This window comes from Piliocolobus tephrosceles, chromosome 1 (assembly GCF_002776525.5).
Source record: "Piliocolobus tephrosceles isolate RC106 chromosome 1, ASM277652v3, whole genome shotgun sequence".
In the NCBI taxonomy this organism is placed as follows: Eukaryota; Metazoa; Chordata; class Mammalia; order Primates; family Cercopithecidae; genus Piliocolobus; species Piliocolobus tephrosceles.
The window spans coordinates 156,196,047-156,212,210 of NC_045434.1; the positions used below are offsets into that span (position 1 = coordinate 156,196,047).

The 16,164-nt window shown below is 36.0% G+C and overlaps 1 protein-coding gene across 3 annotated transcripts in view; it reads right to left on the bottom strand.

The window, feature by feature from the left end:
• The window catches only part of PDE4B (phosphodiesterase 4B), a 597,589-nt gene that overhangs the window by 371,000 nt on the left and 210,425 nt on the right, over nucleotides 1–16,164 (bottom strand). The window contains exon 1 of one of the 3 annotated variants that reach the window (XM_023210064.2): nucleotides 2,433–2,840. The exons of the other annotated variants lie outside the window; for them this stretch is intronic. Within the exon in view, the coding sequence (XP_023065832.1) occupies nucleotides 2,433–2,668 (236 nt within the window). The 5' untranslated portion in view covers nucleotides 2,669–2,840. Of the gene's footprint in view, nucleotides 1–2,432; nucleotides 2,841–16,164 lie in introns of those variants that run through there. 3 annotated transcript variants of the gene reach the window in all.

The following is a 16,164-nucleotide window of genomic DNA, read 5'->3' on the forward strand; positions in this document are numbered from 1 at the left end:
TGGCAGCCCATACAGAGCCACGCATATTCATTGGAAAGACATTAGGGTGCTCAAGAGACAAAAAAGTGAAGCAAGGGGAAAGCATGAAGCTTTTGGCCAGAGCCTTTATTGGGGTTCCCCTGGGAAAGGCAAAATCTTTAAGATTTGAAAAAGTCATGAAAATATGTAAGATACATGTCTATTTTCCAGAAAGAGATTTTCATTGCATGTTGTATGAAAATAAATTTGAAAAATGTTAAGCATATATTCAGATAAAACAATAGAAATAAATATAAATAAAGACTTAGTCATGAGCTGAAAACAAACTGTGAAACAGTTTTACTAAGAAACATCAGAAGGAAAATGTGTGAGTTGAAAGTAAAAAGGGTGAAAATGAATCATAGTCATAAGTAAAGTTATTTTACAAGTTTAATGATTAATGAATTATTTTAACCTATATTATAGAGCATTATATCAAAGTCCTATGTTTTCTTTTTTGGCAATTGTAAAATTTTGTTTTAACTCAACTAAAAGAATATCATCTTATTAGCATAGGTAACTTCAGAACCATTTAATTGTTCCTTTTGCAACGTGCTGCAAGAAAATTTGTATAATGCATGAGTAAAACTAGCTCTTTAATCATTTTTAAATTGGGGTTTTTGGAAAAGTAAAAAACTCCAGTATTTATAGCTCTATGTTCTTAGCACATCAAAAATCTATTATAAGAGAAAGAAAGGTCACACTATTGTGTTCAGAACCAAAACTCTACATTGAGAAAAATATTACTGAGGGTTTAAGAAGACATATCATTATCTAAAAATTAGCTATCCAAAATTAAATATCCTTTTGGTTAAAATAGTGACTTAATATTAACTCAAGTAAGAAAAGATGTACATCTATTATGTATTTTCTATATATATTATTTTCATAACTAATTAAGCATATGTTTATATACCTTCCTTATTCAGTTATACTACTTAGCAAACTATAAGAAAATACATACATGTTAGGGGTGCGATAAAGCACAAAAGAGAGGATTTCTTCAAGTCAGTACATCCTTATACATAAACCTTCCCTTTCTACAAATGTTACCATCATTGGTAGGCTTTGAAAGACTAACCACGTGTATTTTGCAAATAAGAGATTACAAGCAAACAACATGATTTAATACATCAAGAAGATGACCAAAGAAATTCTGCAATAAAGCCATTATATGGACAGTCCATTGTCATAAAGCAAGAACAAGCACAACATATATTCCAGGCAAAATATGTGTTGGCTAAACATGTGGTATCTATCAAAGGCAAGCTATATCTTTCTAGGCATAACTTTAGTTTGCCAATGCATTATACAGTAGATTAAGCAGACAAGCATTTTAGATAAGTAGAAAATAATTCAAGTGAGTATTAATTTTTTAAAATCAGGTCTCCTCAATTTATAATGTTGATTGGCAATCCAGCATGTAGTCACAAAATCACTGTGTTAGAATTGCCTTTAAGATGTACACGCTCCCTTTATTGCTATGGTCCCTGCTAGAAAAAACTAAGGTACAGCTACTTAATTTTTAAAGGTACGTTAATCTGAAAGAAAATATATCCTCCAAAGAAATCTGAAGTGGCCTGTCTCTCACAGTAAAAGTGATTTAATTTCATTGTGTTTTATCCTTACATTTCATCATTATACTGTTTAAGGACGTTACCCTACTATATTTACATACCTTGTAAACATATGTATTAAAGGTGGCAGGCTCAGAGCAAGTTTTACAGAGGGTTCTTGAATTTATTTGCTGGTTATTCCAAAAACATCTATAAATTTTAAGTTCTATTTTTTTTTAAAAAAAAGAGGCTCTTAAAGATAACAGCATTTTGGAATCATATATTAAAGTAACTAATCATGCAATTTCAGAAGTGAGGACTTAGTTTTCCCTTTCCTTAAGTAATGTAAAGATAAGTCAATAAATCAAAAACTCACTGGTTTATATGCTATAAACCTGGTGGTACAACAAATTAAGTTAGACTTTATACATTATCTTAAAAATAAGTTAGAATTAAGATTAAAACACTTATTCATGTCCCAAAATTATTTTTTTAATCACTAACAATCACAGAACAAAAAAGTCACCTACCACCTCAACAGATATGAAGCAAAAAACTGACTTTAAAAATTCATTTATTACTCGACTTACCTAGAATTAGTTATGTATTCTGATAAGCAGTAATTTTAAAGACTCTGCAGTTAATAGCATATTTTATCTGGAAATAGCTAGTAGCACAATGACAATTTAGCACACAGTGCATTTATGTATTCTTCAGCTAACCTGGTCTCCATTCATTTCACACTTGTGGTATGTATTAGGAACAAAACTCAAATGTTCCATTTTTCTACACTGCTAATCACTGGTGCTAATGCAAGAATCTGAAAAGCACTGTAGATACCTCCAAGTCTCATCTTACCATGTATGAGCCACAGTGAAGCGACGACGCTGCCGAATGCTTTTATTCACCAGCAACTTTCTGAAAAAGCATGGTGAGTTCCTTGGTGAACTGCGTGGAGAAATTTTAGGAGATGTAGGTCTGTTTCCTGGTAATCTCGGAAGCTCAAGTTCTAAATGCATTTGCTCCTTGAAAGTCTTTATGCAAACCTCAGGTTCAGAAGCAGTAAGTTCCTTTGAAGAATCTTTTGCTGTCATGTCTTGTAAGGAGTGCTAGCTTTCACCATCCAAAACAAAAATCTCAAACATAGCAGAGACACTGCTGCAGGTTAGAAGACTGGTAAGTCTGCAAACTATTTCCAGTTTAATTTACGAAGCTGTGACTCCAATGTATGAGCGTCTTAGAGCAAGAGCAGCATACTCGAAGAATAGCAAGTCAGGCTGTCACAAGGAGCTTTATCAGGCTGGCTTTGCCTCTGAAAATGCGCCAAAGTGCTTCCAATGTCAGTAGCCTCCTTGTGGATGAGGTTTGTCTGCAAGCTACACACTGACACTCACTGAATTCATTCAGCTGAATATATCAACTCATGAAATATTCATAAGGGCTTTTGATAAATCCTTTACATGTATTTTTTAAAAAAAATCTTATCAAACAAGCTGCATTCACTAACGGATAGTAAGCAAAACCTAGTCACTTGTTTTGTTTGCACAAAGAGCAAACCCAGAATCCGTCCAGCATGTGTAATGTTTAAAGTCTTCATTCAGAATTATCTTGCTCTGTAATGCACACAACAGTAACTCCACCTACCAAATGCTATTGGCCCAGGATTATTTAAACAATTGCACTCTGTTTCCCCCTTAACAACACCCCTCATCGCTTTAGATTTCCACAAAATTTGTGAGGCTAACTGTCTTCATCACAGTAAAAACTGATTAAATCCGGGATTGTCAAAAAAAGCTAGCTAAAATAGCCTTCTGAATTCCATTTTTGAATGAAAGAGCTGATTTGCTGAAGTTTTTTTTTCCCTCCCTTCTCCAGAAGATCCAAAACAGCATCAATATAAAAAATGTCAGTGAACAGGAAAACATTGGATTTGGTTCATTCCCCCAAGGAATTTAATGTCCAATCTTTATTACAATAAACATTACCCCCATTCTTCTGTTTAAGCTCATTGTTCATGGGTTGCCAACAGCAGCCACTCTATGTTAGATGCACAGCCACTTTGACAGCAAAGCTCACAAAACTGGAATGAAGGTAAAAACCAGGAAAAATGAACACTCTCAGTTATAGCACAGAGTCCAAAGTCAAGCACTATGCTTGTGTTTGTGTGTGTGCAGGGAGGTGTACAAGATACCATATACTTGTGTGTGGGCATATACATTTGAGAGTGTGTGTGCTCTTTGTTCACAAAGAATGCAAGTGAGACTTATGGGCAGGGGAGTCCAAAAAATGCCTCAAGTCCAAAAGTAGATCACTGTAACCTGACATCTAGATATATATTGGAATACAGCTTCTATACTTTAAAAGGCACATGGGGAAGTAGAAAGGAAATAGTGGTGCTTGAAGTTTCTTGATATTATGAAAAGTCTATACCGGCAATGATTGTCACAAGGGCCAGCTTGATCTCAAATAAGTTTGACAAAGCAGAACTAGGGCTCACCAGCAAGAGTGACAGAAAAGACGTGATTCCCGGTGAGACTTCAGTGAAAAAGGGAGACATTGAATTCTCCCACTACGATGTGAAGTCTTCTACCCTTATAAAATCATTTGGGCTGAGCGCAGTGGCTGATGCCTGTAATCCCAACACTTTGGGAGGCCACGGCAGGCGGATCAGTTGAGGCCAGGAGTTTGAGATTAGGCTGGCCAACATGGTGAAACCCTGTCTCTCCTAAAAAAAACACAAAAATTAGCTGGGTGCGATGGCACACACCTGTAATCTCAGTTACTCAGGAGGATGAGGCACAAGAATCACTTGAACCAAGCAGGCGGAGGTTGCAGTGAGCCAAGATCACGCCACTGCACTCCAGCCTTGGTGACAGAGTGAGTCTTTGTCTCAAAAAAAAAAAAAAAAAAATCATTAATCTGTGTCAGATATTCTGGCTAAAATGTGCTAAATATCTAAAGCGCTAAATAGGAGCAGACTAACTCCTACGTGTAGGAGCAAGTAAGACCCATGCCAGCCCTTGGGAAAGTGGTTCAAACACAATAGGAAGGGTTTAAATTACTAGTTTACAGGTACTCCTCTGGAAAGCACAACAACATTTCAATAATTAACTAAAATATATTATGAACAAAAACACAGTCATGGAATTTTAGACTTGCACTGAATCCTAGTAATCACCTTGTTCAGCTGCTCATTCCAATGACAAGGTAACAGAGCTACAGAATTTAAGCAACTTGCCTAAAGTCATCTTAGCTGCTGATACTAGAGCTAAAACTAAAACCCAGGTTTTTAAATTCCCAATGGAATGATCTTTAACTCAATTACAAAATTGTAATTTTCTTCAAGTTGGCTCTAATGCATTTTTTAATATCTAAAGATATTTTAACTGCCCTATTTGAGAAGACAAACTATTAGTAATGTCACAGGAGAAAATATGGCTATAAGCTACCTAATATTTGCTGAATTATGAAAACAAAGCTGGAACTTTCCTCCAGCAATAATATGATTTAAAACTGGGACATGAAAATATGTGATTTTTCCATTATTCATAGTGATGTATTAGCAAAAAGTAAAATAGCAATTTGAAGTTACAAAAAGATACTTCTCAGATTTACTTTTCAAAACTGCCAAAACATAGTAAGAATTTTAGGAATTTCTTTCTAAAAATATTACAACAAATTTCACAACCTAGATATAGCCGTATGTGAACTGGAGTTTATTTAGATAAAGAAATGTTGACATAAACTTACCTAAAGCAGTAGAATAGTGCAATTATAATTACTTTCCATTTCTTATTGCCAAATTATGTGCCATTGCGTGGCATTCCACATTACTTTTTTCACTTTACCTATTATGACAGCCAAGTTCCCAAATAAAGAAATTTTGAGAATCATCATAAGAAGTGAAGTTCACAAAAATATGTAAAGTCTGTTAAATCTACCTACTCTAGAAAAAAAAAAAAAAATAGGAATACCAAAGAGAGCCAATTGAAATATAGAACTTAAAAGATAATCGGACTTTTTGAAAGTCTGAATTACTTATTTCTGGAAAAATAAAAAAGTTTAAGGCAAATGCATGACAGTGTGTTTTTAGAGCAAAACTGCCAAAAAAAAAAAAAAAAAAAAAAAATGAGACGCTTTGCCAAATATTGAAATCAAAGATGAGTCTACAAGGTAGGAAAATAGGCGATGCTATCTAAGAAAAAGTAAATATAAGTACAGTTAAAACAAATCCTATGCTACATTTCAGCAAAGAATACTATTTGAGAGAGACAGCCAGGAGAACAGGAGAAAAAGCAAATAGAGTCTATGTGCCCTGTCAAGTGCCTAGGAAGAAACTAATGAATAAACTGAAAACCTTCCTGTTCATGTATAACCCTTAGCCCTTGGCACCTCAGAAGGAGAAATGAGTAATTCCCAATTAATTTATCAATGTACAGATACTTGGGAATTATTTGAGAATTCCAATTAAAGGTATGTCTCAGGTTTATTTGTTTTTTTCTTATAACTCAATAACTTTTATTTTATTTTATTTTATGTATTTTTTAGACAGAGTCTTGCTGTGTCACCCAGGCTGGAGTGCAGTGGCTCTGTCTAGGCTCACTGCAACCTCTGCCTCCGGGTTCAAGCAATTCTCCTACCTTCCGAGTAGCTGAGATTACAGGCGCCCGCCACGATGCCTGGCTAATTTTTTGTATTCTTAGTAGAGACAGGTTTCACGATGTTGGCCAGGCTGGTCTAAACTCTTGGCCTCAAGTAATCCACCTGCCTCAGCCTCCCAAATTACTGAGAATACAGGCGCTAGCCACCGTGCCCCCTCTGTCTCAGTTTCAAATGATGAAATTTCTGATATCCACATCCTGTCAAAGCAATAAGAATCAATAATTTATCATAATAAAATACGATTAAAGGATTTGAATATAGTTATATAGTCAATAACAATTAAATAATTATATTACTTATTATTATAAACATTGTGGAAAAAATTGAAACGTTTTGATTTTCATTGAATTGAAAAGAAAGGTCAATTAATTACAGCCAAAAATACTATAAATTTATAGTGACACTATGATAGCTTTGTTTTAAAATGTTTTCAAAACTCAAAATCCTTGCAATACAATTATTTTGGATGAAAATAAGTACATTCTTTTTATACTCAATATCCTTCAAAGTTTAAAAGTTGACCCGAAATAAATTTGCTATGAGTAACCACTTTTCAACCATTATCTGGCCAGGGCAATCAGGCAGGAGAAAGAAATAAAGGGTATTCAATTAGGAAAAGAGGAAGACAAATTGTCCCTGTTTGCAGATGAAATCATTGTATATTTAGAAAACCCCATCATCTCAGCCCCAAATCTCAAGCTGATAAGCAACTTCAGCAAAGTCTCAGGATACAAAATCAATGTGCAAAAATCACAAGCATTCTTATACACCAATCACAGAGAGCCAAATCATGAGTGAAGTCGCATTCACAACTGCTTCAAAGAGAATAAAATATCTAGAAATCCAACTTACAAGGGATGTGAAGGACCTCTTCAAGAACTACAAACCACTGCTCAACAAAATAAAAGAGGACACAGACAAATGGAAGAACATTTCATGCTCATGGATAGGAAGAATCAATATTATGAAAATGGCCATACTGCCCAAGGTAATTTATAGATGCCATCACCATCAAGCTACCAATGACTTTCTTCACAGAATTGGAAAAACTACTTTAAAGTTCATATGGAACCAAAAAAGACCCGCATTGCCAAGTCAATCCTAAACCAAAAGAACAAAGATGGAGGCATCATGTTACCTGACTTCAAACTATACTACAAGGCTACAGTAACCAAAACAGCATGGTAATGGTACCAAAACAGAGATATAGACCAATGGAACTGAACAGAGCCCTCAGAAATAATACCACATATCTACAACCATCTGATCTTTGACAAACCTGGCAAAAACAAGCAATGGGGAAAGGATTCCCTATTTAATGAATGGTGCTGGGAAAACTGGCTAGCCATATGTAGAAAGCTGAAACTGGATCCCTTCCTTACACGTTACACAAAAAATAATTCAAGATGGATTAAAGACTTAAATGTTAGACCTAAAACCATAAAAGCCCTAGAAGAAAACCTAGGCAATACCATTCAGGACATAGGCATGGGTAAGGACTTCATGTCTAAAACACCAAAAGCAATGGCAACAAAAGCCAAAATTGACAAATGGGATGTAATTAAACTAAAGAGCTTCTGCACAGCAAAAGAAACTACCATCAGAGTGAACAGGCAACCTACAGAATGGGAGAAAATTTTGCAATCTACCCATCTGACAAAGGGCTAACATCCAGAATCTACAAAGAACTCAAACAAATTTATAAGAAAAAACAAACAACCCCATCAAACAGTGGGCAAAGGATATGAACAGACACTTCTCAAAAGAAAACATTTATGCAGCCAACAGACACATAAAAAAATGCTCATCATCACTGGCCATCAGAGAAATGCAAATCAAAACCACAATGAGATACCTTCTCACACCAGTTAGAATGTCAATCATTAAAAAGTCAGGAAATAACAGGTGCTGGAGAGGATGTGGAGAAATAGGAACACTTTTACACTGTTGGTGGGACTGTAAACTCGTTCAACCATTGTGGAAGACAGTGTGACGATTCCTCAAGGATCTAGAACTAGAAATACCATTTGACCAAGCCATCCCATTACTGGGTATATACCCAAAGGATTGTAAATCATGCTGCTATAAAGACATATGCACACATATGTTTATTGTGGCACTGTCCACAGTAGCAAAGACTTGGAACCAACCCAAATGTCCATTGATGATAGACTGGATTAAGAAAATGTGGCACATATACACCATGGAATACTATGCAGCCATAAAAAAGGATGAGTTCATGTCTTTTGTAAGGACATGGATGAAACTGGAAACCATCGTTCTCAGCAAACTATCCCAAGGACAAAAAACCAAACACCGCATGTTCTCACTCATAGGTGGGAATTGAACAATGAAAACACTTGGACACAGGAAGGGGAACATCACACACCAAGGTCTGTCATGGAGTTGGGGGAGGGGAAAGGGATAGCTTTAGGAGATATACCTAATGTAAATGACAAGTTAATAGGTGCAGCACACCAACATGGCACATGTGTACATATGTAACAAACCTGCACATTTTGCACACGTACCCTATAACTTAAAGTATAATTAAAAAATGAGGAAATCCTAAACAAGTAACATAAATTAAAAAATAAAACAAACATATTTTAAATGCACAAAATTGCAGTTTGTATACAGTAATATTATACATAGCACAACATGGCACTCAAAATAACATGGTTCCCACTTACTATAAATACAAAGCTGGATATTTGAGAAGACAATTAATTAAGAAGCTTTTTTAAAAAAGACAATTCAGAAGCTTTTTATAAAAAAGCTTTAAAAGAGGAACAGATTTCAGACTATCAACATTAACAAAGTTGAATTATTATTGATCACATCTTTATTTATTTCACTAGCTGGTTCCTTTTTTCTAAAACAACACACAACTATTAGACTCTACTCAAGTAAAGCTATACCAGATTCCTTCCTTCAGTCAATGGCAAGGTAACAGAACACCAATGAACAACCATACTTCTTCCAACAGTGTATGCCGTTATACAACAGTATATAACGGTAAATATACTGTTATATATAACTACAGCAACCCCCAAATTGCAACTTCTCCCAATTTTTCTATTTTGTTTTTAAAAACAAAGCTAGAGATTTATTCCAACATGATTGAAAAGAAGGTAATATTCAACTGAATGAAAATGGTTATCTAGCTATTTTATAAAATTAACTGGCAACTCTTTAAAAGAATTATAGAGATGTAACTTACATTTTTTGGCATTTCTACTGAGAGCCATATATGGCAGTAAGCATTTCTAATGTATTATTTTATTTGATCCTCATAAATATATCAGACAAATACTGTTGAAATTCCCTGTTTGAAATATAAAATCCTTTCGGGCTGGGCTGAGTCTTGTTCAATACTATATTTCTGGAATTTGAGATAGACTATGGCACAGAGTAGACAGTCAATAAATATTTGTAGACTGAATGTGCATTGTTTGTACATTATTATACCCATTTTCAGATAAGAATATCAAGACGCAAGTCCGGGCATGGTGGCTCACGCCTGTAATTCCGGCACTTTGGGAGGTCGATGCAGGCAGATCACCTGAGGTCGGGAGTTTGAGACCAGCCTGGCCAACATGGTGAAACCCCGTCTCTACTAAAAAATACAAAAATTAGCTGGGCATGGCAGCGCATGTCTGTAATCTCAGCTACTTGGGAGGCTGAGGCAGGAAAATTGCTGGAACCCAGGAAGCGGAGGTTGTGGTGAGCTGAGATCATGCCATTGCACTCCATTCCAGCCCAGGCAGACAACAGCAAGACTCCATCTCAAAAAAAAAAAAAAAAAAAAAATCAAGAAATAAAATTGCATCATTTTTAAACAGTTGATCCAATACTCAAAACTAGGTCTTTCCACTCTAACTATGGTGTCCATTTTATTATACTACACCAATGCTACCAAAGCTTTTTATAACAGAGGATACCTTATGGGACAGAAGAGGGAATTCATGCTCCCAGCGTGATCCAGTCATATTGCTAGAAGTTCATCTTCACATCTACGTAACATCCTTGAGTCTGAAGTTATCTAGCATGGTATCTTTATAAGACGATGTGAACACCTCACTTCTATCCATTTGATGCTATTTAATTACTCATCTTTAGTAAAATGGTGCTTCAGAAAGATCAGTTTTAGCCTGTACTACCTGATAATGTCACCTGAATCCTGTGTGGGAGGCTTGTATCCTAGATGCTTGAGTGTAGTTTCATGTATCTTAGAGATGGTCCCATTCAAGAAAGAATTGCCCACTCAAAGCCCTCCAGTGACACCTCATCACCTAGAGTAAAAGTAAAGTCTACACAATGGCCTTGAGGTCCCTACATAAGGTTCCCCTATCCCCAACTACAGTACCTCTCTATCGTCTTCTTCAACTCTCCCCCCAGTTCTTCTTCAGCCACACTGGCCTCCTTTTTGTTCACAGAAAATGTAGTTCAAGTTTCCTTTTTCCCAGTATATCTGCATGGTTTGTTCCCTCATCTCCTTCAGCATTTGCCCAAATGTTGCTTGCTTGATGAAGTCCCCCATAATCACCCTGTTTAAACCTACTAACCTCCCTTATTCTACTTCATTTTCCTCCATAGTACTTGTCAGCATATGATATTACTTAATGACTTTGTTATCATCTGTTTACTCCTCCTGGAATTCAAGTTTCATAAGGAACAGGATTTTGTTCAGTCCTATAATCTCAGCTCCCCAAATACTGTTTGCTACATAGTAGGTATTTAAACAAATATTCTTTGAATGAATAAATAACTGATTGCCTTGGTGCAGAATAAGACAAAGGAGGAGGCATCAAACAAAATGGAATAAACTATTTCTCTCAAATTAGAGTAAGAGATATATTGGCATTAAGGAATAGCATTTTCAAAATGTTGTATATTTATTATTTTATGCAGTTCTCACTGTCTGAAGTGTTATTTCTCTATTATCTTTGTCAAGCATGTCAAGTCTCATCCATTAAGGCTAAATTCAAAGAAAAACTCTTCAGTAAATTTTTTCTCAACTTCCATAGGAAGAGTCAGCTGTTTCATCCATCTGTACTCCACCAGCATTGGCTGTCTCTCTCAGAATATTTTGTGGTATGTTATGGTACTTTTTTTCATTTGTCTCCTAGCCTAATCTATGAGCTCTCCGAGGACATAAACTATTGTATTCACCTTTGTATCTTCAGAAGCTGGCATTATCTGTTCGGATTGATTAATATTTAGCAGTCAAATGTATGAATGAAAATAAATTTGGCGCCTCAAATCATGCCCTGCTATTAGCCCTGGATTTTTCTTACTGTCTTGAAAGCGATTACAGCCAATATCCTTTTTATACTTGAGCTTACAGAGGATTCCAAATGGAAACTTCTTAAATCACAGCAGTTTATCTATGTTTACCATTTTAGCTAACATTTCTTTGTTCTTTTAATAATAATAATTATTATTATTATTCACATTCTTGCTGCAGTGCAAAAGCAGAATACCAGTGTGTTACAATGTCTATTCATTAGGTGGCAGACTGGTAGGAAAAACTTGCCAGGCTTTCTCCTCACAGTGCATTCTGGTTTTGGCAGAGTAATTAGGTGCTTCTTTCATGAGGCACATTCTGAGAAGGCAGATTACATAGAATAAAAATACTAAGGAAGTTCCTCTCTTTCTTCCCTAGGTCATCATTAAATCAAGATATATTAGCAAGGATGAGTCAGATACCTAAATGCAAGCGGAAGCTGTTCCCATGGTAGGTGTTATAAAAACCACACTAAAAGAGGGTACTCCAGTTCCCAAAGATAATATTAATCTGTCAGCAAATTGTCTAAAAGGGTGATTTCAAATGAATAAAATATTAGGGACATAGCTATTGGAAACAAAGTTATACTTGGGAAAACCTCTTTCTCTAAAATAAGCTTTTCTCTTTTCATTATTTCCTACTTTGTCAGTAGTCTCATCTGAAATAGATGAGAAAAAATATAGTATTAATCTACATTGTAAAATTTTAAATGTAAATAATTGCCTACGTAAGTCCAGTTAACTGTGATACTACAGAGATCACAGAGTATAGCATACATTAATATTAAATCAGATCCACTTCATTGCTCTTAAAAAAAAGAACAATATGCAGAGATCCATTATGTGTTTAAGTGGACATTTGCAAGCTATTTCACAGAAACAATATTTTCATAAATTAATATTTTACTACTATGAGCCTTACAAGGGCACGTAATACATATCTATGTAGAAAATGCTTCAAAAATAGTAGGTTAGATCAAGATCAGCTCACTTAATTTCAAGATTTATTTATTCACTACATAGTCTGTTTATTTTAAATCTGTTCATATTGGAATTTTTAAAAATTTCAGTAGCAGTGGCCGGGTGTGGTGGCTCAAGCCTGTAATCCCAGGACTTTGGGAGGCCGAGGCAGGAGGATCACGAGGTCAGGAGATCAAGACCATCCTGGCTAACACGGTGAAACCCCATCTCTACTAAAAATACACAAAAGTTAGCCGGGCGTGGTGGTGTGTGCCTGTAGTCCCAGCTACTCGGGAGGCTGAGTCAGGAGAATGGCCTAAACCCGGGAGGCGGGGCGTGCAGTGAGCCGAGGTCGCACCACTGCACTCCAGCCTGGGCAACAGGGCAAGACTCCATCTCAAAAAAAAAAAAAAAAAAAAAAAAAAATTCAGTAGCATTAATGATGATGGCTCATTAGTTTATAATCAAGAAAATAGAATTTTATTTGTCAAGACTTGCTATAAAATCCTAGAATTTAAATTTAAATTTAGAGTAACTCAAATTTACTTCAATATAAATGATTCATATTATCAAAACACTGCAATATTACATATGTAAAATCAAAGGCTTGAGACAGTTGATATGTAAGTATGCTGAGAGTTTTAGAAAAGATGTTTAAAGATAATATATATATATATGTAACTATTTTTTTTTTTTTTTGAGATGGAATCTCACTCTGTCACCCAGGCTGGAAGTGCAGTGGCACCATCTCAGCTCACTGCAACCTCCACCTCTCGGGTTTAAGCAATTATCCTGCCTCAGCCTTCTGAATAGCTGGGACTACATGCGCCCACCACCACGCCTGGCTAATTTTTGTATTTTTAGTAGAGATGGGTTTTCGTCATGTTGGTCACACTGTTCTTGAACAAGAACATATATTTTTTGAAAGCTTCCCTTGTTACTATTTTTGTCTCTTTTGTAAAGTAAAATTTTTAATTTATCATGAAATAAAATTCACCTTTTTTGGTATACTGTTCTATGAAAGTTGACACACATATATATTCTTGCAATTCCCACCATGTTCAGGATATAGTATAGTTCTGTCACCCTCAGTAAACTTTCTGTGCTACACCTTTATAGTTACATCCTTCCTGCCATCGCTAATCCCTGGCAACCTGTGATCTACTCTCCATCACTGATTTGTCTTTTCAATCATATCATATAAATGGAATCATATACTGTTTAACCTGTTGAGATCAAGTTTTTACTGAGCACAATGTCTTTGAAGTTTAGCCAAGATGTTACATTTATTAATAGTTCATTCATTTTTATTGCCAAATAGCATTCCATTGTAAGTCTCTACCAGTTTGTTTATTCATTTACCCACTGAAGGACGATTGGGCTGTTTCTAGTTTTGAGCTCAATTATAAATAGAGCTTCTGTAAACATCCATGTACAGGTTTTTGTGTGAATATAGTATGTCATTCCTCTATGGTAAATACCCAAGAGTAGGATTCCTGGGTCATATATAGCCCTGCAAAGATATATTTTGTAGTACTTTTCTCTTCCATCCTAAATAACTATACTCTTTCAACTATCCTTATACAATATAGATTAGACACTTTTTAATAACACAGTCTGAACCTCTGACATACACAGCAGTATATTACGTTATTAGGGCTTCCATAACAAAGAGCAAATGAGTGGGTGACTTAAACAATAAAAATGCATTGTCTCACTGTTCTGGAGGCTAGACTTCCAAAACCAAGGTGTCAGCAGAATCGGCTCCTCTGAGGGTTGTGAGGGAAGAATCTGTTGCAGGCCTTTCTCCTTGGCTTATAGATGGCTGCCTTCTCCCTATGACTCTTCACATGGCTTTCCCTTTATGCTGTCTCAATGTCACAATTACCCTTTTTAATAAAGATACCAGTCATATTGGATTAGAACCCACCTTAATGACCTTATTTTAACTTTATAATCTCTGTAAAGATCTTTTCTCCAAAAGAGGTCACTTTCTGAGGTACTGGGGGTTAGAATTTCAACATATGATTTGTGGAGTACACAAATCCATAAACATCCATCTTCTGACCCCAAAAATTCATGTCCTTGTCTGTCATATGCAAAATACATTCGCTCCATCACAACACCCCCAAAAGTCTTAACTGTTCCAGCATCAACTCTGAGTCTCAAATCTCATTTAAATCATCCAAATCGATTATGGGTAAAACTTGAAGTATGATTCATCCTGAGGCAAAGTTCTTCTCCATCTGGAAACCTGTAAATCCAGACATTGAGTTATCTGATTTGAAAACACAATGGTGGGACAGGCACAGGACAAACATTCCTATTCCAAAAGGAAGAAATAGATCATAGGTCCAAAACCTAGCAGGAAAAATTCCAATAGATATTGAGACTTGAGAATAAACCTCTTTGGCTCAGTGTTCTGTCCTTTGGGCCCATAAATGTGGTGGAACCAGTTTTCTAGGACCTGAGCATTAGTGACTAGACTTGCCCTCTGAAACCAAGGAGGTGGTCCTATTTTCTGGAGCCAATGAGAAAATGGCCCCAATGTTGCCAGGCTTGTGCTCTCTGGACCAATGATGACAGAAGCAGCTCTGCTGACCTCTAAACTACCTTCTGGAACATTCTTCTCTTTTCATAAAAACTATCTGCATTATCAACCAGCCAGATAGTTCAATCAACCCATTTCCTGCTTGTAGAATCCCAGAAGTCTGACCATTTTCCTTCACTTCATCCCAGTTCTGTCACCTTCAGTCAGAGTCTGTAGTGTTTCTGCTGATATAAAACTCTCAAAAATCTTGTTGGCTTCTTGTGCAATTCACAGGGTTCCAAGCCACCAGACAAGGGGGTCTTTCACGGATCTTTCCTGGATGACCACATATCTATTCCTGGCTTTTGCTGAGATGACACTTTTGATGCTCTCTCAGTCACACTTTTGATGCTCTCTCCAGAACAAGTTTTCTCATTTTTTGCAATGTAGATAGGCTGAGAATTTTTCCAGTCTTCGCATTCTGGTTATTTTTTGCTTAACAACTTCTTCTTCAATTTAGTCTCTCCCTTCACAGTTTACTATAAACAGCAAGCAGAACCAGGATGTGCTTGTGACCCTTTGCTTAGAAAGCTCCTCAGCTAAATATCCAAGTTCATCATCTATAAGTTCTATTTTCCACAATATAAATGATGAATTGATGGGTGCTGACAAGTTGATGGGTGCAGCACACCAACATGGCACAGGTATACATATGTAACAAACCTGCACGTTATGCATATGTACCCTAGAACTTAAAGTATAATAAAAATAAAAAAAAGAAAAAAAGAAACTAGAACACAAGTAGACCACGTTCTTTTCTATTTTGTAATAGGGATTACCGTTCCTCCAGTTTCCAAGAAGATGTTCTTATTTCTGTCCAAAACTTCATCAGAAACATCTTTAACATTCATAAGTCTACCAATAGTCTACTGGAAGCAATCTAGACTTTTCCTACTAAGCACCTCAAATCTCTTCCAGTCTCTGACAACCAAATTCCAAAGCCACTTCCACATTTTAAAGTATTTGTTTTATCAGAGACTAGGATTGCAACCCCTGCTTTTTTTTGTTCTCCATTTGCTTGGTAGATCTTCCTCCATCCTTTTATTTTGAGCCTATGTATGTCTCTGCATGTGAGATGGGTCTCCTGAA